Raw genomic sequence first — 27,326 nt, 5'->3', positions numbered from 1 at the left:
GAAACTGCTATAAAATTCAAATCAAATCATTAAGAGCAATAAAAAAATAAATAAAAATAAAGCAGCCATATGCCCTTAAGTCTTGATTTTGGGGTCTACTAAGAATGTTTTCATGCTTGAAAGCTAATTTTTCACTTATTTTACATTGTTGCAGCTCCTCTCTTCCCAGTCTGTTAGTAACACTCTGTGTAGTTCCTGCTTCTATGAAGCCCCTCCTTACAAAAAGCACTATGGGCTCTGATTGGTCGGCTGGACCAGTGTGTTGTGAATGGTCAACCACTTCAAGCGTGTTTGGCCCCCTTTATCATAACCATGAATTTCAACCTCTATGGTTTCAACACACTACTAACAGGCCTAACCCCCTTGTTTTGCAAATGCCTTGGGCGAGAATTATTTAAATGAGGAATATCGTGACATGTTCATTCCTGAAAGAAAACTGAAGACTACAATAGAGATGGTTTTCTTTAAAGGAATGGTTCACCCAGAAATGAAAATGATTGGGAAAGAGATTTGAGTTGTATGGCAGAGGGGAAAATTTTCAGTAAATAAATACTTATATTTCGGTCAGTTACACAAAGCTTTCGTATGGCTACGGAGACTTAGAATATAGTGCACAAGTCACACATGTACTACCTGCATTTGTTGTCCTTATTGTAGCTTGACTGTTTGGAATGGCTTGTGTGTAATACAGTAAAATCAGGAGCGTGTAAAGTGGTAGGGCGCAGGGGTCAAAGGGGAAGGGCCGAGGTCACGGACGATCTTGTTGAGGCTAGAAATTTTCTCTTCTAGCAGGAAGTTCTTCTTCTCTGCTACTTTCTGACGCTGTTCGGTTTTCTCCAAGGTTTTGAGCAGCTGAGCGTTCTCCACGTACAGGTCTTTGATCAACACGTCGGACTCACTGTTCCTGATCAACTACAGAAGCAGAGAGAACAGAACAGGTCAACTGGAAGTTTGGTTTGGAGTAAAATGGATTATCAAGAATGTGTCAAAGGGCAGGGGAGCATGTTTGTGCATTTCTGTACCTGTTCTTTCAGCTGAGACACCTTCTCCTGAAGCAACAGTTTGAGGTTTCGGAGCATGAGCTCGACTTCTCTCATTCTCTCCTCCATTTGTAAAAGCGCCATCTCCCGCTCGTCCTGCTGGGCATACAGATCAAGGTCAGAGGTCACAAGGTCTGCTAAAAATCGGTTGCCTTAGTTATTCTAAGAGCGGCTGTGGTGTCTAGCATAATTAAATTAACAGTTAATGACCTTTCATGGTCTCTGTACCTTCCCTTACTTGTATATGATCTATTATTGAGTTTTTTCAGTTTTGATTAATGAGCAATGAAAACAATTAAAAGTACGAAAACTGTTTTTGTAATATTAATAGTGTAAAATTAGGGAGATGTTAAGAGGTCACGGACAATAATTAAAAAAAAATAATTAAACACTACGCAAAATATTTCACCTAATAGTTTATTTGGTCTCAATTTTTATATATATAAAAAACACATTCACATCAATAAATGGACATAAAACATTTAAACCAAGAAAAGCAACATAACATAATCCAACTAATAAAATAAAAATCAATAAATTAAATAAATAAATAAACATTAATTAATTATAAATGCCACAATGTTCAGTAAAAACATGTAGAGGTAGATAAAGTGGTGGATTGAGTCTTCATTAAATAAAATAAATACGAAAATAAAATAAAATACAAAAGCTGGATTTATCTCAGAACAATCATTCATTTCAGCTGTAATGCGGTATCATGTTAAAACTGATGCCATAACAGTGCAAACTTTTAAAAAAAACAATACTGCTTTTTCAAATGCTTGAAAATCTTAAAATAAATTCAAACATGGATTATACTTCCCCTAATGGGATTTAATGTCAAAATCTTAGCTTATTTTACCAGATATATGTGCCATCATCTGGATGACAGGAAACGACTCACAGCCAAGAGCATATGCAGTATGACGCCACCTTGTGGCAGTTGTAAACCACTACCATTCTAAATCAGACAGGACATTGGCCTTAACAACTCAAACAAAAACAACAAAATCTGTCAGGAAGGGTTCGGTGATTGGGGTACACAGAGTAAAGGTCAGAGTTCAATTGGGATGTGATGTCACAGGTTGCCACTCTCCTATGTCTGTTAGTGATGATGTCACAGCTCTTACACCTGCAGAGAAACATACACACAGTGCTATATACAAACATCTCATATCCACACACAGCTGTGACAGAACAGACTTGGACAGGTACAAACTCAAAAGCATATAAGGCCATTAATAAAGACACACCCAACACCATTCAATTAAACAACCTAGGGGGCGCTCTAACACTGCTACTACACAGAAAACTGACCCAGTGCTGCCCACACGCTTCTTAAAGAGTGTGAATACAAAGGATGACGAGTGTTTTCCAGAACAAAGCAAACAAACAGACGACCCCAAGTGACCAAAGAAAACCTGAAACTTCAGAGACCAGACGCACACTAAATACTCCTCAGAGAGTGCTGCACAAGCATATACGTACACCGTGACAGAGTGTGCACTGACCCGAGAGAATTCTCATGTTGGCTGTGATGCTGAGTGTTTGGGTGAGTGTGTTACCTGCATGTTGAAGTCTGGGCCGTCACTATAGTGCTGTCCTCTCTGTTCCCCCGGAAACTGTAGAGGAGATGAAGGCAAGACTGCAGACAGATGAGCCTGAAACAACAGAGAATCAGTGTGTTGTTATGAGGAAATGCGTGTTTGTGCACATGATAAGGAGTGTTAAATGAATCAAATCAACTACTGACAAGAAAAAGAAAAGTATATATATAAACATTAACTATGGAGGCCCAAACCTGCAGAAAAATAAATAAAAATAATGATAAAACATAATTTATAGTCCTGAATTTACTTTAGCATTACTTTAGTCACTGTCAAGGCCAAGGGACAATGCATATTTTGCCAAAGTGAAACAATAATACAATAAAAAATAAAACTATAAATAAATAAACTTTATTCTAGGGCTGTCAAATGATTAATCACGATTAATCACATCCAAAATAAAAGTTTTTTTTACATAATATATGTGGGTGCACTGTGTATAATTATTTTGTATATATATATAAATACACACACATGCATGTATATTTAAGAAAAAAATATAATTTATATATAAAATATTTATATTTATATATAATATAAATTATATATAAATCTATATACAGTATATACATGAAAATATTTCTTAAATATATACAAGCATGTGTGTGTATTTATATATATAAAATAATTATACACAATGCACCCACATATATTATGTAAAAAAAACTTTTATTTTGGATGTGATTAATCGTGATTAATCATTTGACAGCCCTACTATATTCATTATTTATAAATCATGTCAAAGTTAAATAAAATCATGGAGAGGTAGATAAAGCGACAGACTGAGTTGAAATCAAAATTGACAAGGAAAAAAGAAAAACCAATCAGTGCTATTAATTACTTCCTGACTGTTGACTTGAATAAAATATGAAAATAATGTTTTAGTTACATGATTAGTAAGTCTTTGTCATTGCTTTAATTAAATGTTTCTGTTAATATTCATTTAAAGGGATACACTACACGAGTAGTGTAACTCGACCTAGGACGATGACACAAAATAAAACGTTGCGCTTTTCTAAGCGTGTAAAATGGATAACTATAATGTATGGCGGAATACCACAAGTGCTTGGGAGCACTTCGACTCGGTGCAGTAATATCATCACTCGTGAAAAGTCCTCTCCCCCTCTCACTCTCCGAAGTGATGATATTACTGTGCCGAGTCCATAGATATTATTGCGCCGAGTCGAAGTGCTCCCAAGCACTTGTGGTATTCCGCCATACAATATAGTTATCCACTTTACACGCTTAGAAAAGCACAACATTTTATTTTGTGTCACCGTCCTAGGTCGAGTTACACTACTCGCGTAACTGTATTTAAATAGGGAAAACGTGGAGGTGTTTGGTCGCTTCTCTGCTTGGCACGTATATAATGAACTGGACTAGTTAAGTGCTATCAAAGTGTCTCGCGCGCCAGAGCGATTGAGTGCACGCACCGAGACGAGAGAGGTATGTATCAACTCGTCTTAGTTAAGGGAATAACATAGTTTAATGTGAAAAAACGGTGGAGTATCCCTTTAAATTAAGGATTGTGTTCAATAGCTTCTTTATTTTTGCTCACCTGCATGAGCCAGAATGGTCAAGCGCATAAGGTGCAGTTACGTTAGTGGACTTTCAGCGGAATTTTGCATGCAAAAATAGGTCCAATGTCAACAGTGTTGACACAGAAGTCACTTTCAAACTAAGCAGCTTTCTGTTGGCCAGGGCAAAAATATTGAGAGACCAACTTGGATGAGCAAAATCTACATAGGGAACTTTTTCGCTCTCAGGTGTAACTCCCGATCACGTGGATTCCTATAGAAAAATTACTGGATTTCTCTGAGCAACGGAAAATGAGACCGCACCTGCAGGCTGCATCCGAAATCACATACATGTCCACTATATAGAAAGAAGTTCTACTACATGTTCATACGAAGTAGAAAATACTTTTTTAATGGTTTCATAAACGGCATAAAAAAAAATTTCTACACAATTTTGGCTCAAACCAAGTTTGAGGAGGGGTTACCCGTTTGGGATTGGGTATAGCTTTATTGTACATTGAGGTTTGTGTATTGTGTTTTGTGTATAAAACACTTGTGTATAACCTTGTTCCGTGTTGATAGCAGCTGTGTGTGCAGAGCCTCCAGTTCATGTTTCAAAGCAGATTTTTCTTGATCTGCAGTTTTCACGAGTCCTCTCTGTTTCACACTTAATGCCTCCATATGGCGGATCTAAAAAAGAACATCATAATCATCATTCTTGCACACATCCTATGGCTGCTAGAGGTGTTTAGTAAACATGTTCTGACCTGATCCTTTGACGTCTGCAGCTCTGAGCTCATCTCGCTCATCTGCCGCTTGAGTTGTTGGTTCTCCTCAGTTAGTGAGGCATGCTCCACCTCCATCAGCCCAGAAAGCTCCTCCCACACACGCCTCCCCTGCTGCTGACCAGCAGACACAACGGAAACCTCCAACAACTGATGTGGAGAAAGAGAGAAAGAGGAAGATTGTTACAATCTTCATCTAATGAAATAACAGAAGCTCCTGTCCTCAATACTCACCCTCTCATTGGCATATTGCAATTTTTTGTGCAAAGAAATCACTTCCTGTTTGAGGGCATCCCTTTCTTGTTGTGTGATGCGTAGGTCAGATTTGAGACGAACGTTCTGCTGAGTGAGTGTCTGTAAAGATGAGTCCAATGACATGACCTGAAGGAGACCAGGAAACATTTGTAAAGTAAAGTGTCAGATGCGAGAGAAAACGGGCAATGAGGGTTTTTTGTACCTTTTCAATGCACCGATTGAGTTCTGATCGAAGCAGGTCTTTTTCTGTCCTGGAAACAATCTCCTCCCGATCACAAAACTGGAAGCAAGCGTGTATGGGTGCATTCAGCATTACATGGGCATGGAGGAAAAAGGTAAATATAATGAACATTCCGGTGACTGGAACTCTGAGCATATTACTATGAAATTTACACATTTAAAACCATACCCCATTCTTTTCATTGGTTGAGCTGTCATGATGACGCATTACTTCCTGGAGCGCATGTCGAAGCACATGATCTGCATTCTGCTGCACTAAAATATTCTCCTCCTCCAGCTGCTGTCCCAGGCGACGAGGCTCTGAGAGCTGGAGAAAAAGACATTAGGAGTGTTTGTTTGTGGACATGCGCGGCTCATTACATGATGTTTAAACATGAAAGTTGAACTTTCTGAGTAATGGAGTTAAATCTCACCTGTCTCCTGAGAGCTTGTGCCGATCTCTTCCCTTGCTTCATGTGTTGTAATCTGGAGAAAGACATTATTTGTTGTCATTCAACAGCTCTTGTAGGAAAATTGAGAGCTCTTAAGGTAAAACAGCAGTGCGCCAGTCTTACCGCAGGTCGTCCTGGTTCTCTCTCAGGTCCTCCTCCCTCACTGTTGAGATTTTGTGCCTCAGAATGAAGTTCTCTTTAGCCAGACGACAAACTTCACTCCTAAACACAGAAGGCATTGTAAATCCACTTGGTGACATTAAATGCAGTACAACAATGACCAAGCATAGCAAAATGATGCATCAGTTTGTTGCATAGAGCATTAGTTCAGACTCAGAGTAAATTTTTTCAGATTAGGTCAAACATTCATTTAGTCTGTTAAATTTACAAGCTCCACATGTTTGCATAGGAATTTTGTAATAGTTTAGACAAAGATTGGGTCACAACTGGTATACAACAGCTACACTACACAGACAGATCTTTTTTGTCACAATACTGAAGTACAACTCCACCAGAGTTTGTAAGTGTGTGGGAGAGATTAATGGTGGTGTTCGGGCCTCTATCTCGGAAAAAAGGCAGGGTCTACACAGGCACTCACAAAGAGGTGATTGAGCAGCAGGGGCAAACGGGATGAGGGAATTGGGGATTCTGGTCTACTAAAGCAGGACAAAAGGGACCATCACATGGTACCTCCGTTCCTGCATTTGTTCATGGATCCTGAGAGATTTGTCCTGCAGATCAGCAAGTTCTCTGCGTAGTTGTAAGTTCTGCTTCTCAAACTCCATGCAGAAGAATTCAAGCTCTGCTACAGCAGCAATCTTCTCTTTTAACTGGGAGTTGCAGGGTGAGTTGTTTGACGTATCGGAAGAGTCAGAGTCCCACTGCGGCACCTTATCCTGTTTATCAAGTTCCTGGAGAAGTACCTTCAGTTTGGAATACTCCACTCCGAGTTGTGCAGTCTTTTCCAGGACAGACGCCTGCTGCTTGTGGAGGTCCAGGACTACATGCATCTTACCCTCCAGACTTTTGACTCTCTTCTCCAGGTTTCTGTTGCGCTCCACAAGCTGCAAGTTCTCTTGGATGCTTTGCTCAAAGCAGATCTTTAGCTCAGCAAGTTGCACATCTTTGATTGTGGCCTCCATTTGGTCAAGACGATTTGGTACTTGATGTATGATATTCTCTTTATCCAGATATTGCCGTTTAGGGCTCTGCAACTGGGAGCTAGTGCCTTCTGCAGCTTTACTGTACTGCATCACTGTTTCTTGAAGATCCAGGATCTCCTGTATGTACACATCTCTGAAATCAGCAACTTTGTCCAGTTCTGTGTCAACTGTGGTTAGGCTACAAACCTTATATGCAAAAGCCCTGATTTCATTCTCAAGACTTGATATGCCGATACCGACCTCTGGATCGTCTTCAATCACAGGTTCAAGTGGTTTGCAATTGTATTCGATCAGTGTGTCATCTGTGCTTGGAGATTCATGGTGTTGCAAGCTCTCCTGGTTATAGGAGGCTTCATTCTCAACCAAGATTTGAGCTTCTATTTCTGTACCATTCAAAATATCCTCCTCGGCCATCTCCAAGGTGTCATCTCTTTGAGACTCTGTACTATTCCTCTCAGCATTCTGCAACTCTTCGTTCAATGCTGCATCTTCAGAACCATCGACTCCAGGATTACTGAGATTCTCCTCAGTCTTTTCCTTCTCTTCTATAAGACAGGCACAATCAGGGGGTTCTGTTCCATTATTGTTAGATTCTACATCAGACATATCTAATTCATCAGCACAAGAGTTTGAAGTTATATCATTTGTAACTCCAATCTCTAGGCATCTGTGTTGCTGTGGATCACCGAGCCCAGAGTCAGTAACTTCATCCATTATGCCTGCTTCCTCTTCATTATCTCTGTTTACAGAAGACTCCTCACATATGAGGTGCTTTGGACTGACTTCATCAGTAGATTCTGTGCAGGTGTATTGGTTGAGTTCACCAAAGGGCTGTACTGTGGATTCTTTGGGAGTTTCTTCACAGTTGTCTCCAGTGGATTCTGCATGGATTCCTTCAGTAGACTCTACGCAAGGTTCCCCCAAGAGTTCTGCAGAAGGCTCTGCAGTGGTTCCTGTCAACTGCAACACAATTCCTTCCAACTGCAACACTCTCAATGCCAGTGCGTCTCTCTCTGCAAGCAGAGCCTTTCTCTGAATCTTTATTTCTTGACAGAGGAGCTCCTCACCCTCCTGGATTGTGCCTTTCAGCTCCATGCTCTCAGTGAATGAAAGTACTTCCCCTCGCCTGCTCTCCAAAGCAGACAGACTCCATTGAAGCTCCGCTCGCTCCTGGATGAAGTCATCCACGGCTTGTTTCAGCATCTCTTCCAGCTCAGTGGCTTTGTTCTCTGCTTGTGCCAGCAGCAAGTCTTTGGCCTCCATCCTATCCTTGTGCAGCTCATTGAGTTGACGGCTCAGCTCAATCTCTTTTGTTCGAGCAGCACTAACAAAAACCTCTAGTTCGGCCTGAAGTTGTAGGTTCTTGTCTATCAGAGCTTTAATATCTTGTGCGTGTGCAAGTTCAAGGCATTGGTTCTCCGTTTTGAGCGCCTCCCTCAACAGCTTCCACTGTTGCTCCGCCTCCTTGGTGGCTGCCTCTGACTCCTCCTTCCAGTGGGCACGATCTGCAGCATGCTGTTGGGCAAGTGCTGCAATCTCACTTTGGTAATGTTGCTCGAGTTTATGTACATCTGCCTCAAAACGTTTAGACACTGCCTCCTGGTCACCATTGAAACGGACCTCCACTTCTTCGAGTCGCTGAGAGAATTGTTTCTGCAGCTCTCTCCTGCACACGGCCAATCAACATCAACAGCTTATAGCATTACGTAAAAGAAATACTCACCAACTCATATCATATGGGACATTTAAAATGAGTGGAGATGAAGAATAGTAGACAGTGATTTTGTATGTTTCAAGATGAGAAGTTAAGTGCTGTTAAATCCAAAAGCACATCACCACACATGGGCTTGAGATACATGACTTTGATGCCTTTATATATCAGGGGTCTCCAACCCTGCTCCTGGAGCAGTGTTTCTCAATCCCGATTCTCAACCCCTTCTCGTTTTAGTGTGGACAAGGCCTAAAATGTGAAGTTCTGGGGGTACTTCAGGACCAGGGTTGGGAAACACTGTTCTAGCAGACTTCTGTCCAAACCCTGCTTCACCACACCTGGATGTAACTAAACTGGTTGTACTAAAGATTGACAAAAATACTTAAGAAAAATCCAATTGTATCCAATTTGAGGACATGCATCAGTAGAAATCTAATTATTTCACACTTAAAAATATCCAAGTTAAGGTTTTTCAGTTAGCAAGTGTGTCTCTTACCTCTGTTCTGCAATGTCTGTGCGTAGTTTCTCCAAAAGGCTGCTGATTCTTTCCCTCTCCTCGCTGTGTTTGGCACACAGCTCCTGCATGGCCTCCTTGTGCGCCTCCTCCATCCGGCCCTGCTCTTCATTCAGCACCTGCTGCCACCTTCTCTCTTGCTCCTCTCTCTCCACATGCAGTCTCTCTCTCTCCTGCTCCAAACAGGCCTGCAGCGCCTCCTCATGCTGTTTCTCCATCTGAGCCCTCTCTCTCCCCCAATGCTCAATTATAATGCTCTCGTTCTCTTCCTGCTGAGTTCGGAGGTGTTCCCTCTCTTCCTGCAAACGCTGTAGTAGCAGAGCGTGATGTTTGTTCTCTAATGAAGCCCGCTCCTCATCCCACTGCTGCCTGAGCCTCCTTTCCCTCTCCAACCTCTCTTCCAGCACGGCCTGCAGCGCCTCCTTACTGATCTCCTCTAGCTCCTGCTTCTCCCGTTCCCACTCCTCTTTCCTCCGTTCTCTCTCCTCAAGGGCAGCCTGCAATGCCTCCCTACTGATATCCACAAGCTCCTGCTTCTCCTGTTCCCACTCCTCCTTGAGCCTCCGTTCTCTCTCTTCCAGCACAGCCTGCAATGCCTCCTTACTGCTCTCCTCTAACTCCTGCCTCTCTCGTTCCCACTCCTCCCTGAGCCTCTTTTCCAGCTCAACACACTCTTGTTCTGTTCTCTGCTGCATCTCCTCAAGCTGAGCACTTAGCACCTCCTCATAGCTCTTCTGCTCTTGTTTCCATTGTTCCGTGAGCCTCATCTCCTCCTTTTCCTTCTCTTCTTGCAGTCTCTCTCTCTGCTCCTGCAGACTTGCCTCCAGCACCTCTTGGTGCTTTGACTCCCTCAAACTCATCTCCTCAGCATGCACTCTGCTCTGCTCCTCATGGGCAGTCTGTTTCTCCTCCAGAACTTGCACCTTCGCTTCCAGCTGTTCTGCACGGCTTCTGGCTTCCTGCGCCTCCTGCGTGAGAAACTGAAGCTCCTGCTGGTGGAGAGTTTGGAGGGCAGAAATGTCCTTCTCCAATTTGTTCGCTCTCTCTAGTTCTCTTGCCATCTCCTCCCTCAAAACCTGCACCTCCTGTTGGTGCTGCAGAGAGAGATGACTTCTCTCCTCTTCTGCGCTGCGTTTTTCTTCATAAACCTACAGAGGGGATAAGAGAGCAACAGTACGTCTTTTATTCTTTGAACAATCCAGGGCAGTTTTGGATTTAATTTCATCTTAAAAGGTATGGTTCACCTAAAAATTTAAACTGTCAGAATTTTTGAGTGATCTCTTTACTGATATGAATGCAAATACACTAACCCCTTCTTATAAATAAATATAAATCTTTTTATTTTTAAAAGTTTTAGTATGCACATCACCCTGATGTCTCACCATTGCCCTGATGTTTTCTATCTCTTGTTGGTGCTGCTCCAGTAACATCTCTGTCTCAAGACTCATGTTTAATGGCTGCCGCTCTTGAGAACCTACACATGCATACACACAAGCACTGCTCATTACATGTGGCAGAAGATGAAATCGAACTGTAAGCATTCATTCAGTGTTGTCTATGAGTATGAGCACACATGTATATGTTACCTGGGTCTGAACTCTTGCTGGCCAGTTCATCAGACAGACTCAGTCCGAGACGTGTCGAGGGTGTGTGACCTGAAGTCTGATATTCCTCCAACTGAGCTTCCAGCTCATCTATACGATCCTGCAGCTCCTACAATACACATACAGATATAGATGTGAATTTCAGGCGGAATAATAGAATGAAACAAATGGAAAGTATACAAAAACAGAGGTTACAGACCCTGCACTGCTCCTCGTAGTTCCTGCGCAGATGTCTGAGACGTTCCTCCTGCTGGTAAAACTCTGCACTGTCTGGATCCAAATCACCAAACTACACACACAGAAACAAAAAGACCATTTAGAAACCCACAATACAATACAATACAATACAATAAATCAGTAATGGTATCACAAATAACAGGATCATCTAAATCAGTGACCAACATCAATATCAACTTTCCAATTGTTCATGATTTATTGGATAAGGATTAAAGAGAAGAATTTTTAAAAATATTTTTACTACATTTTCATTTTAGAAAAATGTTACCTTTCTTACCTAGAAAAATTAATATTCATAAAAATATATTAAAATGCCCATGTAATTATAAAAATTTAGATGGCTTTTCCTGGTCTAGAAATCACACTTTTCAAATTAGACTACCTCATATATATTCAGCTTTTTCAAGACAGTGGGAATGCTGAACTATGTAATCTGAAAGATGTGTCTGTAATATCAGCGGACCTGAGTATGTGATGTCAGCAAAGATGGGTGTCTTTGGTGATGTCACTATCAATCTACGCATGTTTCTCCTCATGTCAATATTGACGTCTGCATCTGTGCTGATTTCAGTACCTTCTCTTTCAAAACACCATCCAGATTGCTCTGCACTTTGTTCAACTGGTTTTCAGCTTCCACCAGTTTCTCTGTGGTCTCAATAAGCTCTGACTCCAGGCGACTATTTTCCTACACGACACAAAGTTATTGAAGACAAACCCATAAAATAGACTCTTCAATTCCAACCATAAAATCAAATCGAATCAATATGACAGGTTGACAGAAATGTGATGTAAACATGTAGCAGGCAATTGATAAGTAAAAAAAAATCAAATGCAAAATGCTGATTACTTTAATGGTGAGAGTTAGGTGTTCTCGTAAGAAGGTTTCATCATCTTTCATCTTGCCAATTCCCTGTTCAAGCTCTTCTCGTTGCTGATTGGCCTGCTGCTGCACAAGCTCCACCTCTCTACTTAGCTCTACCTTCAGAGCAGTCATACTCTCTTTATATTCCTGCTCCAACTTCCTGTACATAATTACATGCATGGACATAAACACACATGTACATGACACATGAATACACATGCTCACACCCACATGCACAGATCATCAATGTCCACAGAACAGGCCTTCTGTGTTTATGCAGCAAGTCTCTGACTGCAGGTAAACAAAGATACTGTTGAAGAAAATGTCACATCACAGATGATATGCAGAGAAGAGATGAGATTGGAAAATTTTACATCTTTAAGGGCTTTCTGCATTTAAAGGGAGCAAGATGGTTCAATTATGAAATTATTGAAAGTGAAATGTTACCGGATGTTAAGTTCGTTGTTGCGTTCGATGCCAGCATGGTGGTCATCCACTTCAGACGCCAGTTGAGATTTCAGTTTCTCTGCTTTGTCCAGATCAAAGCGAATCCTCTCCTTCTCACGCCTTTCCAGGTCAACACACTCACTGTCACAGTAAAGTAGTATGACATTAGAAGCAATCTGGAGCTCTGATGAGTTTTAAATGATCTTGAGTGAATCTGAATAATGAGCTAGATTGATGTAGACATGATGAAGACAATTTAAAAGAGAGTCTTTATAAGCTGGAGTGACGCTGAGTGTGTGAAGTAAATCTGAATAAGGACCTGGATTTAGGCAGAATAACAATTTAGAATAAGAGAAAACAATAAGCTTGAGTCAAACTAACAAAGCTGAGGTGATCTGGAGTGAGTCTGAATTAAATGAAGAGATCCAAAATGAAATTACAAACTAAGATCTGGGGCATGATGTATAAACACTGTCTACGCACAAAAAGAGGCATTGAAATGTGCGTACGCAATCTTAGCGTAAATATGTGCGCACCGTCCGCACACTCTAGACCAGGGCTGGGTGACTTCGGTCCTGGAGGGGGACCGTCCTGCAGAGTTAAGCTCCAACCCTAATCAAACACACCTGAACAAGGTAATCAAGGTCTTTAGGATTGCTAGAAAGCTACAGGGATTTAAGTTTTTATTAGGGTTGGAGATAAACTCTGTGGGACAGTGACTCTCCAGGGCTGAAGTTTCCCATACCATCTCCGGCTTGAGACTGTGCATTCACACTCTTTTACTGGAGTGAGTGAAGCAATTGATTAAACAGAATACACATTAATTAATAGTCCCCTCTCATTAATAGAATTAAGCACTCGAATTACATAAATTCATTATCCAGAAACTTTTTTTTAATGATTTTTAATAGGTTTATTATTCGGGCAGTGAATCTTTGGGTAGGCAGCGAATCGATTCGATTCACGATTCATAGGCTTTCGATTCGATTCAAGAACGATTTTTGCAAATTCAGAAAGATTCGATTCACATTAAAATTCGATGCGATTCGATTAATTCTTAATTTTTTATATGCATTCATAGGATTATTTAAATGCTTCCCCCAATGGGTCTTAGTCAGGGTGTGAATTATAGGCTACAGCTGCCTTCGGGGGTCAGAGAGTGGGAACAAAAAAAAAAAAAAAAAACAACAACAACATTTTGTCTATTGTTAACGTTAGTTCATGTTAGTTTTTAATTAATCTATTATTATAAAAAATATTTACAAAGCCTATAAATTAGCATTTGTAAAAATGTAAACCAAGATTTAAAAAGGCTTTAAAAGTATAGTTAGTTCATCATGTTAACTATTTTGTAGGAATGGATTCACAACCTTAAAGTGTTCCTGGTACATTAAACATCCTTCCATTGTGAGACTAAAAATACCATGAACTTTCCCAACTAAACCTTAACTAACTTTTCCTCATGGAATAGCTACTCTTTGTTTTCTCTTTCCATGTAATAAATGCGCACCCTTGAATAAGTGGGATTTTACTTTAACTGCTACTTTAAAGATGGTAAGAGTGCAGCGAATATGTGAGAGCTGTGAGGACGCGAAATGACGCCGCACAACGCCTCATTAATTTGCGCATGTAGTCATTTAATGTTTATATGTTTTAAAGCACTGCATCGATATAGAATCGCAAATTATTCAATTCTTAGCATTTTAAATCGAATATTGACCGAAATAAACGATTCACGATTCGAAATACATGTTTCAAGATCGATGCATATGCATCTTCAGGATTTGTAATCGATGCATCGAGAAAATGAATGAATCGTTACACCCCTATTTATTATTAGTAGTACTAGTATTACATAACTAGAAAAATATTTTGAATATTTTATTAATTTTTATTATGCTTCCAGATTTAGAAATGACACTTTAAAAATTCCCTCTAATTTTTCCAAGACTGTGGGAATCCTGATTTTCAAATAAAATTATGGTTGTTGAGGTAATACATTAAAATGAGAAATGTGATTTTTGTTGTTGCTGCTGTTTTACCTAATTTTAAAATATATTTTGTCTTATTTTAAAGCTGCAGTCCGTAGTTTTTCCTCTTTGTCGCCATCTCTGTTCGAAATCTGCAATTGCAGTTATTCGGAATTATAAACTTTACGTGAGTTGTGCCTCGGCACGGCACAGAGCGGATGAATCCAATGTTTTCAGGAGAATGTGCTGTCAGTCACCTCGCCGGTGTGGATACCGTAATTCGGAATCACAGATTATACTATTTGGAAGTATGACCAACATAAGAATTTTCACCAGAAAATGTCATCTGAACAAGTAAGTAACAACCACTTTTGTTCTGAACAACTAAGGGGAAAAAAAAAGCATTGCAGTAAATCACGCTGATTAAATCTAACGATTGCTTATCATATCACGTCAAACCGTGCAAATTATACTTTCTTCTCAAATTGTAATGTTAACAACATCAGCTTTGCGTGACTACATTTAATGCCCTTCCGATATTATCCTCGTTTTCGCATGGGCCCGATTGCAGTCTCTTTTTTTCTGTAGCCACTCCGAAGTCCGAACGAAGTCTTTTGCATTTTACAGCGGGTGAATCTGTTGTCACTGGTGATTGTCGTTTGAACCTTTCTGGATCCGCCATCAAATTGATAAGTTTAATTATATCAAGTGCTGTGGGAAAAGGCTATAAATCTCCACCTCCAACATCCTCACTCGCAATATAGCCTACTAGCCGAGACTCTTCTTTATGTGTACAGATGTGACGTAATGACGCAAAGACAAGCTCGAATCTCCTGCGGAAATCCACCAGTACCACTGGAATTAAAAACATTACAACAAGCTTACCGCTTTGAATCAAGGCTAGCAGAAAGTTTTGAACACTGGCTGGTTATATACTTGCTCAAAAAAATGTGGGGATAATTTTTAACCCAAAAAAGTTACGGAATGCAGATTTAAATAATTTAAAGCCATCTTGTGGCCCCCTTGGAATTGTGCTGAGGCCTCCTGGTTGAGAACCACTGAGCTAGAGTAAGTGTGATTAACAAACTAAAGTGATCTAGAATGATGCAGAATGAATAGCTACAGTGCTCTAGAGTGATGATTAGAGTAATGAGCTGGCGTGAGTGTTAGTACACAAGTTGGATTTAATGAATGATTATTACGATGATCATACAAATTAGTAATATGAATCATGCAGTAGTATGCTGGAGAAGTTCTAGTTCTAGATAAATCTAGACCGAGCTTGAGTGAGCTGTGAGAGTTGGAATGAGCTAGAGTTCAAATACATGGACTCACAGCAGATGTCTGATTTCTGCCTTAAAGCTCACTAGCGCCGCTTGGTGGATCGAGTTCTTAGTGCTCAGCAGCTCATTCTCTAGAGCAACGGTCAGCTCAGACAGATTCACTTTACCTTCCAGATTAAAATCCAGAGCCTACAGACAGACACACACATAAAAACTTGTTACGAATATCCCAGATTAAACGGAGAGTTGTGTAGATGCACAGCGTCTATGTGATTTACCTGTAGGATTTCAGAGCTATTGTCCACTCCCTCTTCCATCCACCGGTAAAGCAGAGTTTCCACAGGAGCGTGTCCCGATCCATCATCCAAATCTGAAAACACCTGCAGACCGATTGTACTGCTCAAAGCACAGGAGATCCTTCGGCCCGACTCATCAAACTTGAAAGAGAGAGAGAGAGATGGGGAAAAGAGGTTTAACTATTATATTTAGGCATGTTTTACGCACAACCTATTTTTGTGTACTACCTGAGTAGAATGGTGTCTCTTTAATTGTCTGTAGGGTGTAGATACTGACGGTGTGGGTGGTTTGCTGTGGTTTATTATGCACGAGATGAACTCCTGCACATCCATTAAACTTTCATCAGCACCCTGCAACAGATCCTCACCCACCTGGGAACATTTAAAAACACAAGAACTGCATGTTAAAGGTCCCCTGACATGAAATTTTCACTTTCTAAGGTTTTTTAACATTAATATTAGTTCCCCTAGCCTGTATTTGGTCCCCTCGTGTCTAGAATTTTCAATCGGTGTAAACCGAGCTTTGGCTATTTTTCTCTTCTCTGCAGCTCAGACGCGCTGATCTTGAATCTCCTCGTAATGACGTCATAACGAGGAAAGGTTACCTCCCCTTTCTCTGCTTTGCCCGCCCAGAGAATTTGGCTCGCCCATGAGAAAACGAGCTAGGAACAGGAAGTACGAACGCGCCGGCGCGATTTGAGTTTTTCCTCGAGAGATATCATGGCTTGCAAACGAGCGACGCACGACAGTTGATCAGTGTTCGGATGTACAAATTAACACAAAAGTATTTTTTAGTTCCTTCATCCGAGCCTCTGAACAAACAATGGGTTAATTTTATTTTCTCTAGAAATGCACCGACACAACTTCCCAAAGTTTTGTATGGTCCAAACATTTCACCGACGACTGTTTCCTCAACTCGATGAACGTCTGAAAATAAATCCATCGAGCTACCAAGCAACAATTTCTGATGTGTAACGTTAAGCCTAATTGTTCAAGTTCAGACAGGTAATCTTTCTCTCAAAATCGTTCAATACTGTTTATGCATCAGTAAGTCTAGCCAGTGACTAAAATATCAACTTCACATCGTTTCTTTTAGTAGGATGAAAATAATCTTATTTAAATTCTGAACAAATTATACAGAAAGCGATCAAAGAACAATCTTTCCACACAGCGCGAGTTTATCTGGACAACTCGTTATGAAATCAATGACGCACGTTACACTGCACAACGAAGCTCTTACTGTATGTACATCATCGTGTTTGCATTGGTGAAAGCATTAGAGAGAGTGCAGAAACTGCGTTGCAATGATAAGATCTTCATACTCGCGATCAACAGACTGTCATCTGCTCAATGCTCATCACGGCAACATTTTATGTGATGGGAATAGATCTAAATACTTTAAAAACTTCTCACGATTCGTTAATCTCGATAGCTGTAATAGTAAAAACGTATAATAGCTGTAGTAAAAGTCTCCGAGAAAGTTTCGCATGCAATACATAGCTATTTCATATGCAAGCATGTCAGCCAATCACAGCAGTGGCTGGCTACACTGAATCCCACAGCAGACACGCCCCTTCAAACAGAGCGTTCAAATCAGAGACTAAAATCAGGCTAGGAAAAATGACTATTTTTGATCTAAAAAACATACTAACATTATAAGGGCAACCCAGGAAACATTATAAAATAATAAAATAACCCCATGTCAGGGGACCTTAATATGGTATTTAACCACTTAGGGCCCTATCATACACCCGGTGCAATGCGGCGCCAGGCGAGGCACAAGTGTTTTTTGCTAGTTTCAGCCTGACGCAGTTAGAATTTTTACGTCCTGCACCACGTTGTTTAAATAGCAAATGCATTTGCGGCCATTTGTGCACCCATGGGCGTGCTGGTCTGAAAACGAGGTGTGTTTAGGTGAATTGTTGGAGCGTTGCTATTTTGAGGCAACTGAAATAGACTTCTAGCAAGGAAACGGATCTGCTCGTGCACGAGGTTAAAACACGTGAGCAGACCATCTACGGGACAAGCCAGATTCCACCATATCTTTATGTACACAATAACAAAAAATACTGCGAATTTAGACCACTTTTTTGTTGGTCAATGGCGCAGTTTTTGTTGTTATTTAAAGGGTGCATTAGTAATATGAGCCTATAGGCGGGTGCACACCACGCGTACACTGCTTATTACACACACAGGAGCACACAAACATGGCAAATATTAAAAATAAAAGTATTACAATGTAAAAGTTATTATTGTGTACATAAAGATATGGTGGAATCCGGCTTGTCCCGTAGATGGTCTGCTCATGCGATTTAACCTCCAGCACGAGCAGATCCGTTTCCTCGCTAGAGAAGCGTTCAGTCTTGAAAATTACGCCATTTAAATAGCGAATCCGCTGTGGCGCGAGCGCAACTGCCTTTTAAAGGGAATGGGAGATGAGACTCTGATTGGTTTATTGCACGTTACGCCCAAAACACACCCATTACTCTTTACGAGAACAGAGACCATTTTTCCGTCTTTAAACTAGCAAAGTGGATTCGGGCACGCTCTAAGTGCCCTTAGATCATTAAAATAGGGCCCTTAATGTATCTCAGGTTGTGATGATGGAAAATACCTCAATGCCTATGCGCTGGCAGAGTGTGTGTAGCTGTTTCAGTGTGGCCATGCCATTTATGGGTAGAGAGAGCTGATGACAGGCATTCTGCAAACGCTCCTCCAAGTCACAGAGTGGCACCGCATTGCCTCGTGGTGTACTGGGTTCATCAGGGTTCCAGAGGTGCATCTGACCTGCACACAAACCAGTGTAAATCTCTGGCAAAAAGGAAGATTTCTGGGGGGTTTGAGAGTATTTAACCTTACCTTCTGCTTCAAACTCTTCAGAAATGCTCATGTCAGCATTCCAGCGCTATAATTAAAATAAAAATAAAATGCACAAATGAAAAACTCTTGTTATCATCACACTCCCAGGAGGGGGCAGTACTAAGCAACAACGAGACAGCAAAAGATGTTAAAATGGTGAACAAATAAGGAGGGGTGTTAACTGTCACATTACTCAATGTCAAAACAAATGCCTTCAGTGATCAGCTAAGCAATGTGTGAAACACTGCCTATACAGGCAGGAATTTAATAATGTACATAAAAACACTACCGTTTAAAAGTTTGGGGTCAGTAGGATTTTTTTTTTCTTTAAAAGAAATAATGCATTTTATTCAGCAAGGATGCATTAAACTTATCAAAAGTGACAGTAAAGTCATTCGCATGGTTACAATACATTTTTTTTTTTAACTTTCTATTAAAAGATTACTGGGGGAAAAAAAAGTATCACAGTTTCTACAAAAACATTAAGCAACAAAACTGTTTTCAAGATTGAAAATAATAAAAAAGAAAAAAGATCTTGAGCAGCAAATCAGCATATTAGAATGATTTCTGAAGGATCATGTGACACTGAAGACTTGAGTAATGGCTGCTAAAAAATTATAAGTTTTGCCAAAGGAATAAATTACATTATAAATGTATTAAAATAGCTAACAGTTATTTTAAATGGTAATAATATTTCACAATATTACTGTTTTTAATGTATTTTTGATCAAATAAATGCAGCCTTGGTGAGCTTAAATGACTTTTCAAAACATTATATTATATAAAATAACTCAATAATAAATAACCAAATAAAAAATAAGTAAAAAATATATTAATACAAAGCCACTCAATCAATTACTTCCCTATTGTTTAGTCAAGATCATTGTGTGGGTGTTCAAATATGGACAGGGTGAATTTCGGGGGGTCTAGGGAGCAGATGGAGAATACTTGCAATGGAATTCAGGGGGTAGGGAGGGGTCATTGTTCGTCAATAGACACCCACCCCCCTCCAAACACACACCCCGCACATCTGCTATCATAGAACCGGAGGATTGTTCACACATCAGAATATCAGAGAGAGCTCTGCGCAGCAGTGTGTATTAATGTGCACCTGCTGGAGAGCGTGGCCAGAGTCACACACAAAAGCTCACAAAACACACGTCAGCAGGAATTTGCTAAAAAATCTTTTCATCACAAGATAGGGTTAGTTTGACTCGATAGTTTGAGTGCTTTAAAGCCAGTGGGATGTGTCTTCTGAGACTCTAAAATCTCATTAATTCAGTATTTACACTGAACTGCTGTCAGAGCATAGGGCAAAGACACACACACAGTGTGTTTCTGCTTTTTCAGAGCTAGTTCGAAATTTGCGACGGAAATAATTTGAAAGTTTTTCTCAAGGAGACTCACAACTTTAACCTTCATCTTATCTGTGTGTTCAGATATGGATGATTCCAAACGAGAAGAATGTGCCTTAACCTTAACCGTTATTCATGTCTGTGTTTGTTACCTCACGTTTCCTGGGTACAGTCCTGTCATCGCTCTCTTGAGCATCTTCATCCTTCTCCTCCTCATCTTCAGCCTGTGTGTGTGAATCAGTGTGTGTGTGAATGAACTCCGGAGCAGTGCGACGGCCATAGCGCTTACTGCCCTTGACAAAGCGTGGCTGGACTTCTGGGGAATCTAGGGGAGAGACAAAAGGACTCTTGCACCATTTAAACTATAATACATTTCTGCACAGTAAAATCTAACACTCTTTCACAACATTTGCGCAAGGGATCACTAAGTCAGAAATTATTCTATGCTGATTTGGTGCTCAAGAAACATTTACTTATTATTATTATTATCAATGTAGAAAACAGTTGTGCTTCTTAACATTTTTGTCAATACTTTGAACGGAATGTTGCGATGAACAGCATTTACTTGAAATCTTTTGTAATAGTCTTTACTGTTAGTTTTGATCAATTTAATACATACTTGATTAAAAGTTTTATTTCTTTCCTAAAAATTCGTACTTTTAAGGAAACGAACATCATAAAGACTTGGAAACGGTGACGGCCAGTAATAAACCACTTAGCAACCACACAATGTTCTAAAAACACCATAGGAACCACATAGCAATGTCCAGACTACCATCATTAACTGCAAATTTCATAATTAGAGAAGAGCTTGTTTTAAGATAGAATAGTCTTCATTTACACTCTCACTGCTCTCAGAATAATCCTTAATCCAGATTTAACCTCACATCCTCCCTATTTACTCCCTGAGCTCCCGCTGTCAGGCTTTTAATACATCCTCGGTTACATCAGGATGTCCAAACACTGAGCAAAACCGTTTCATCACAACCTGCAGTTTCAAGTTAAAGTAAATAGTCTTATAAGTAAAATATATCTTATAATTTAATTTTGTAATATAGTCTCATACAATAGTCATAAGTCAAGCAGACTCAAGAACAAATGGCGGCAAACACAAAGAGACTATATTATACCTAAACAGATCTTTATTTCCATACAGGTAGCCTAAATATTTATTGCAGCATGTTAGATAATGATTGCTTGAAAATGGAGTTTAAATGGTAAATACTAATGCCAATATCTAGACAGCTGCCTTATCCAATGACCAATATATATTTAGAGTTAAATAATTATTTCTGATGCCAAACATTTAAAATTATCAATGAAGTAGTTCAGTAATCAATGAAGCAATGATGTCCGTTCAAGATTACCATTACATGATTCAAACCTGCATTATTTTGGTTACCAGCCCAGTTCTTAACATAATAAGCTACATTATGAGGATGTTACCTGGCTGTTCAAGACATTCCTCTGGATCATCTGTGTTTGTACTTGACAACACGAGGATCAGCACATCCTTAAACTGTTCGAAATCAACCTGAAAAATGTAAAAAGTAGCAATAAACCACTCCTCTTTTCATCCAAGTCTATAAAGACTATGCAGCTTCTTGTTTTAGATACTCTAAAAAATGTTTTTTTTTTTGTACAAAATACAAAGTTTCTGAAATGTAATCCACGCTGAAATTCCCCTGACCATTAACAGTATTAAAAAAAACTAAATCACACAAAAGAAAAGAAACTAAACTAAAATATGCATGTTCTCTTACCCGTGCACTGATCTGGTCCTGCAGCAGTGTGTGTAAGAGTGTGTTCAGTGTGTTCTCCTCCAGCTGAAGGGCCCGGCAGAGATCGGTCAGTTCTTCAGGACTCAGAGAGCCCAAACCACTGCCATCAAAACTTTCAAACACCTCTTTCAATCGTTCCTCATACTGGTCCCTCGCTCCATCCATCAGCCTTTCCTACAGAGACACGGAGTTACACATTCTGCCCACTGACATTTGACTTATTTAAGCAGATAGTTCACCTCCACACTCACAAGAACTCCAATTTCTTCCTGTTCAAAACACAAGGATGCAAAAAGAGCCATCAGAAACCAAAGAAAAAAATGGACAAGAAGAACGACGAGCTCAAGCGCAAGTGCCTGACACACACTGGTCACTTCTACCAGAGAGGCTGTATTGGATTTCAGCCATTAAAGGACTACAGCTTTTATAACAGCAGAGCTCTTGTAAACTCAAACAATGTTCCCAGACTTGACTAATGGATTTCCTAAACCTTTTAGGCGTTCAGAAGGATAAGGAGCATTTAGAAACTCCAGCCTAATTTTCATGTCAGGTAACAATCTTTTGAATTAATAGGTGTACATGAGGGGATGTGTAATAAATCAGTACCATTTCAATTATCTGCCAATATTATTACCAATTATTATAATAAAATAAATAAATAAACACTACTTTTGCCATGATCTAACAAAAAAATGAATTATGTTAATTTTTAAAGACACTAATTAACACGGTTAAATGTAATTTTTCACAAATCTTAAAATTAATATCCATTTTTCATACTTAAAATTATAATGTGATGATCAATTCAAATAAAAAAAATTTCAAAACTGATTTAAATTTTTTGTATTTTATTTCTTATTTATTTAGACAATTTTAATAATCAGCCATAACAAGAAAATAACTATCAGTTTATTAGAGACGTCCCTAATACTTGCTACCCTGCAAATGTCTCCAAAATAACCCCGACGGACAGACTAAAATTGCAATGGTTGTTTGCATGCAAGTTTTACTCAATGCTCATAGCTATTGAGAGTGTGTGTGTATAAGATTGAAAGGGAACATTTAAGCTTGATCCACAAAAATGGAGAGCATACAGACCTACAGCACTATTTCTGACACACAAAATCCATCCGCTCAGGAAGAGAAGAGATCTGTGGGCTAAATGCAGAGCGGTGCACAGATGAGAGAGGCCAACGTCAGGACACACAAGTTAGAACTACTGAGATGATGAACACAATCAGGGCTGCATGATATATTGACAATTTTGAAATATCGCAAATGTGCATATCGCAACATGATTTTAATACTCCAAAAGATTACAAAAAAAAAGCGCAAGTGCAAGGTCACGCAGAGAGTAGACTGGACACATGACTGTTACATACGTGTGACATTCTTAATGTATAAGCCCAATAAGTGAAGTACTCACGCACACAGAAAGCCGCCTCTCGGACAGCGCGTGACTCCGAATTCACTTCTCTTCCGCAGCTTATACGGCCAAATACACACGAAATTATAACTAAATCTTGGCGAGTACTCAGTAGGGGTGTTGAATTCCGTGTTTTTGGAATCCACTAAGAATCACTATACATTTCATACAGTGAAGACGAAGCAGCGTTTTATTTTTACATTTGATTATTCAATATCTGTTGTTAAATAAACCTAATGTAGGCCTACCTGAAACCCTAAACAACCCCCCTGGTTTACACTGATGTTAAAATGACACTTACTTTTAATGTAATGCTACAGTAAAACACAGCTGTTCACTTTCAGAAGTTGTTTTCACAAAAAAGAATGTAAAACATGCGTGTTGGTTAAATCATTTTAAGTTTTTAAATATAATTTACATTTATTTTACACAAGTAAAGCATTATTGTATTGCATATTGCATTATTTAACAAGTTATTGCATTTTTCTTCAATATTGTGCCGCCCTAAAAACACAATCAAACATACGACTGCAGTGGTTGTCTTTTGTCCCAAGGTGCCCTGACACCTCTGAAAGGCTTACAAGCATAGGCTGTAAGTGTGTGTATGCATTTCTTATTCTTCAGTGGATGGTGCACGCACACACACACACACACACACACACACACACAAAGGGGGAGGGTGTTTGGTGCCCATCTGCTCATTGCCAATGACATCACCGGCCCCTTACAAGGACGTCTGAGAGTAGCCAGGTGTTCCTCTATTCAGGAAGAATAGATTCAGAGTATATGGACGAGGTCATATTTGGAATTGATTTTCAGGTGACATTTATTTCTAAGCATATAAAATGTACAGCATCGATCAAAATACTTTTCAATCTCAGTCTGAACAATTATAGCTGTAATGTTTAATACCGGATTCATTTTAAATACTAAAGTTGTAAACAGGGTAACCACAGTTTTTAACCAATGAATTTGTGATAATTGGATTTTTTACATTTTATTTTTTGCATTCATTTAAATTTTATTGAGATTGTAATCAAAAATAGGTATTATTTTTTTCCAAAAAAGAAATTTTTAGACTGAGCATAATTGAAACAAATTCAAATGGATGTCCTAAAACTGAATTTTAAAATTGTATTAAATAATTTCATTTTAAATGCACATTATGATATTTCCAGGTCTGGAAATCCCCCCCAAAAAAATTGCAGTTTTTTTAATGACCATGGGAACCATTCTCCCAGCAAATAATGCACAAGTAACAATTGTACTGCAAGAATACATTTTAAATCATTTTCCTAAGTAATATTACTAGAAAATATCATATGTATGTCAAAGTCTACTTTGTTGGCAATCAGCGAGCGGCACCCATTGAAGCTCTGGTATCTGATAGCAACAGGTCTCATATTATAGTGCTAGAACAGGATAAGAGAATAGATTATGAGACATCTGAGAAATCTTTCAAATGTTAGGTATAATACTAAATATCACTTTTAGATATTCATTTCTAATAACTAATATAAACCCAGCTCATCAGCAATCCAGTAAAACCTAATCAACAATCATAGAGATTTCAGCATCATGCAAGTGAAACAGACACAAAGGAAGACAACAGACACACATCAGAGACAGATGGATTGATTCAGCCGCAGACAGAAAACTCATTGGTATTAGTGGTGTCTGATTCTGTTTCCACTTAGTTTTGAACGACTTTTAAATAATTAGTCGTTTTAAAACAATGACACAACAACCTGTTGAAAACCAACTTCCCTCATCACATGTCTACAGTTCTGCAATCTCAGATGATTGAGGTCATCAGGCCATAACAGTAACTATTAGCAACATAAATACACACAGCAACACTAAATACACAAACACGCCATTAAACACACACACAAGATCACTGGTGTAAAGCCTACCCAAACACTTCATTTACCTAACATTAACTCTCAGGTTGGTTTGTGGTATAAGAAAATAATTTTAAAAATCTTTGTATGTAGAAGATACAAAGTTCTGAACTTCAACATTGTCAGTCACAAATGAATCACCAAATCAAATTACGACTCAAGCTCAATAAACCATATGCAGGACACAATGTTTAAAATGAATGCATGAATCTGTTAGGAGTGAGATGACTGTGATTTGTGTGTGATTAAGTCAAAGTTAAACCCATCAGAACATACCCGGCGGTAGATGCGCGCGCTCTCTCTCCGTTATTCGGCTAGAAGTCCATTAGTTTGATCCAGAGCTCGCGCTCAAACTGAACCGTTCTGCTAGTGTTTGGATCTAATACCGGGGCTAGCTGTGAATGAGTTGTATTTCTGCTGAGTGCTCGGGTCAGCGTGCTACATTGTCTGTTATAATGGGTTGGTCAGGGAGATTTTGAAAGGCCCTGCAGGAGGAAGAGGAGGAGACGAGCAGAAAAACAGCGCGCAACAGCGCCACCAGCATGACACTGAAGGAACTACAACACCTGTTGAGCTAAGTCCTAGACGAGTTCTTTTTATTTTCTCCTTTTCTCACATTCAATACTATGAAGATTTATTAGCTTTTTTTTTGGAGTGCCGCATTATCAAATAATCCACTCTAATTTTGGGGTAGGTGAAATGATTTAATCTGAAAAAAGTCTCTTACCAAGGCTGTAATTATTTAATAAAATACAGTAGTAGGCTAACATTGTGAAATATTAATACAATTTAAAATAACTTTTGTATTTTTAAAATCTAAATTATTCTTGTGATTGCAACTCTTGAGAAACATTTCTTATTATCAATGTTTAAGTGGTTTTGCTTAATGTCCCCCTGTGGTGAAAATGAAGTTTTTAATGTTGTTTATATGTCTATGGGGTGTTTTTAATATGCTTTAAGACAAGCCATGTACAAATTCATCAGTCAACACCATTGCTGAATATTTTCTCCTTAAAACTGCAGTGAAAAAAGACAGTCAACAAAGCGGTTTTGAAATCGCCAGTGTTTCTTATGTCACAAACTACCTTGTAACCAATCACGTCACGACTAGGGGGGCGGGCTTAAGCATATCATTAACTATTCTCTGAAGCAGGGCAGTCTCAAGAGAAGCCAGGTTATCCAGGTATATTTTTCTGTAAATGAAATTAAATAAAATGGGAACATGGTTTGTGTAACATTTGCAACACATTATTAGCTGTTTGATAACAGTGAAGCCAAAGGCTAATAATATCAATTACTGCTATGCATTGTTATCCAACGTTGTAAAGAGCGATACAAAACACATTAACCATTCTGATATATTGATTTGTAGAGGAGCCTGTATGAGTGAGTGGAGGCGGGGCTCATTTGCATATTCATGAATTCGCTTAGGAATTTTTTATTAAATATGCAATTTTGGTGATCAAAGATGAGTTTTAATGGTCAAATTATTGACTACAGGGGAACTTTAATGTTTTTTGTGTAAACGGTGATACTTTTTTCCCAAGATTCCGTGGTGACTAGAAAGATTTGAAAAGCATTTATTTGAAATATGATTTTTGTAACAATGAAAAGGTTTTTACTCTCCCTTTTTATCAATTAATCCCTAGTATTCGATAGTGTATTTATTTGTTAGATGCTTACGGTGTATTCATTCAGGTACATTTTGTGTTCCTTGAAATATATCGCGCAAGCTTGCCATTGCAAGCCCTTGCTCTTTGGCAAAACTTTTCTTTTGTACTATTAAAGTTCTAAATGTCAATATGATGAACAGTGCAACTCTTTGTCTTCTGCCTCTCATCACTCTCCTTTTTCACACTGTCATTTTTTTTTAAATTTTCGAATGAAATTGATAAATAATAATAAGTGCTTTTCTTGACACTCAAGGCGTTTTACACATTTGGAAGGTAAAAGAAAAAAAAATCTCCTCAACCACCACCAATATACCTAAAACCAATATATTGACTGATAGCTACTATATGAATAATTTGACTTCAATG

The 27,326-nt window shown here is 39.1% G+C and overlaps 1 protein-coding gene across 4 annotated transcripts; it reads right to left on the bottom strand.

The window, feature by feature from the left end:
* Positions 1–362: 362 nt before the first annotated feature.
* nin (ninein (GSK3B interacting protein)) lies at positions 363–22,585 on the bottom strand. Of its 4 annotated transcripts, none has more exons than XM_056254912.1 (27): positions 22,209–22,585; positions 21,940–22,131; positions 21,623–21,710; positions 20,329–20,501; positions 18,822–18,867; positions 18,577–18,749; positions 16,191–16,334; positions 15,945–16,103; positions 15,719–15,855; positions 12,414–12,554; positions 11,952–12,126; positions 11,679–11,789; positions 11,067–11,156; positions 10,850–10,976; positions 10,646–10,737; positions 9,246–10,411; positions 6,566–8,704; positions 5,999–6,097; positions 5,858–5,909; positions 5,614–5,751; positions 5,407–5,484; positions 5,184–5,330; positions 4,932–5,099; positions 4,729–4,854; positions 2,606–2,701; positions 1,023–1,139; positions 363–912 (listed from the first exon to the last, which is right to left on the bottom strand). In XM_056254912.1, the coding sequence occupies exons 1-27, from the start codon at positions 22,257–22,259 to the stop codon at positions 697–699; spliced, it is 6,441 nt and encodes a 2,146-aa protein (XP_056110887.1). In that variant the 5' UTR covers positions 22,260–22,585; the 3' UTR covers positions 363–696. The 4 variants fall into 4 exon arrangements, with proteins under 4 accessions (XP_056110887.1, XP_056110888.1, XP_056110889.1 ...); XM_056254913.1 differs by having other exon boundaries at positions 10,646–10,739; positions 10,858–10,976; positions 22,209–22,584; XM_056254914.1 differs by lacking the exon at positions 6,566–8,704 and having other exon boundaries at positions 22,209–22,567.
* Positions 22,586–27,326: the final 4,741 nt, after the last annotated feature.

This window comes from Rhinichthys klamathensis, unplaced genomic scaffold (genome assembly GCF_029890125.1).
Source record: "Rhinichthys klamathensis goyatoka isolate OS25496 unplaced genomic scaffold, OSU_Roscu_1.1 h1tg000115l_1, whole genome shotgun sequence".
Classification (NCBI taxonomy): Eukaryota; Metazoa; Chordata; class Actinopteri; order Cypriniformes; family Leuciscidae; genus Rhinichthys; species Rhinichthys klamathensis.
The sequence above is the reverse complement of the archived record's forward strand: the minus strand, read 5'-3'. Positions and strand labels throughout refer to the sequence as shown.

Bases quoted from the DNA above. Each gene is read 5' to 3' on its own strand.
- nin (XM_056254912.1), bottom strand. From the start codon at position 22,259: ATGGCTCTTTTTGCATCCTTGTGTTTTGAACAGGAAGAAATTGGAGTT. The intron at 18,750-18,821 runs GTAAGGTTAAAT...GTTTGTGTGCAG, and splicing joins TGAAGAGTTTGAAGCAGAAG to GTCAGATGCACCTCTGGAAC. The intron at 4,855-4,931 runs GTCAGAACATGT...GTTCTTTTTTAG, and splicing joins TGCAGACGTCAAAGGATCAG to ATCCGCCATATGGAGGCATT.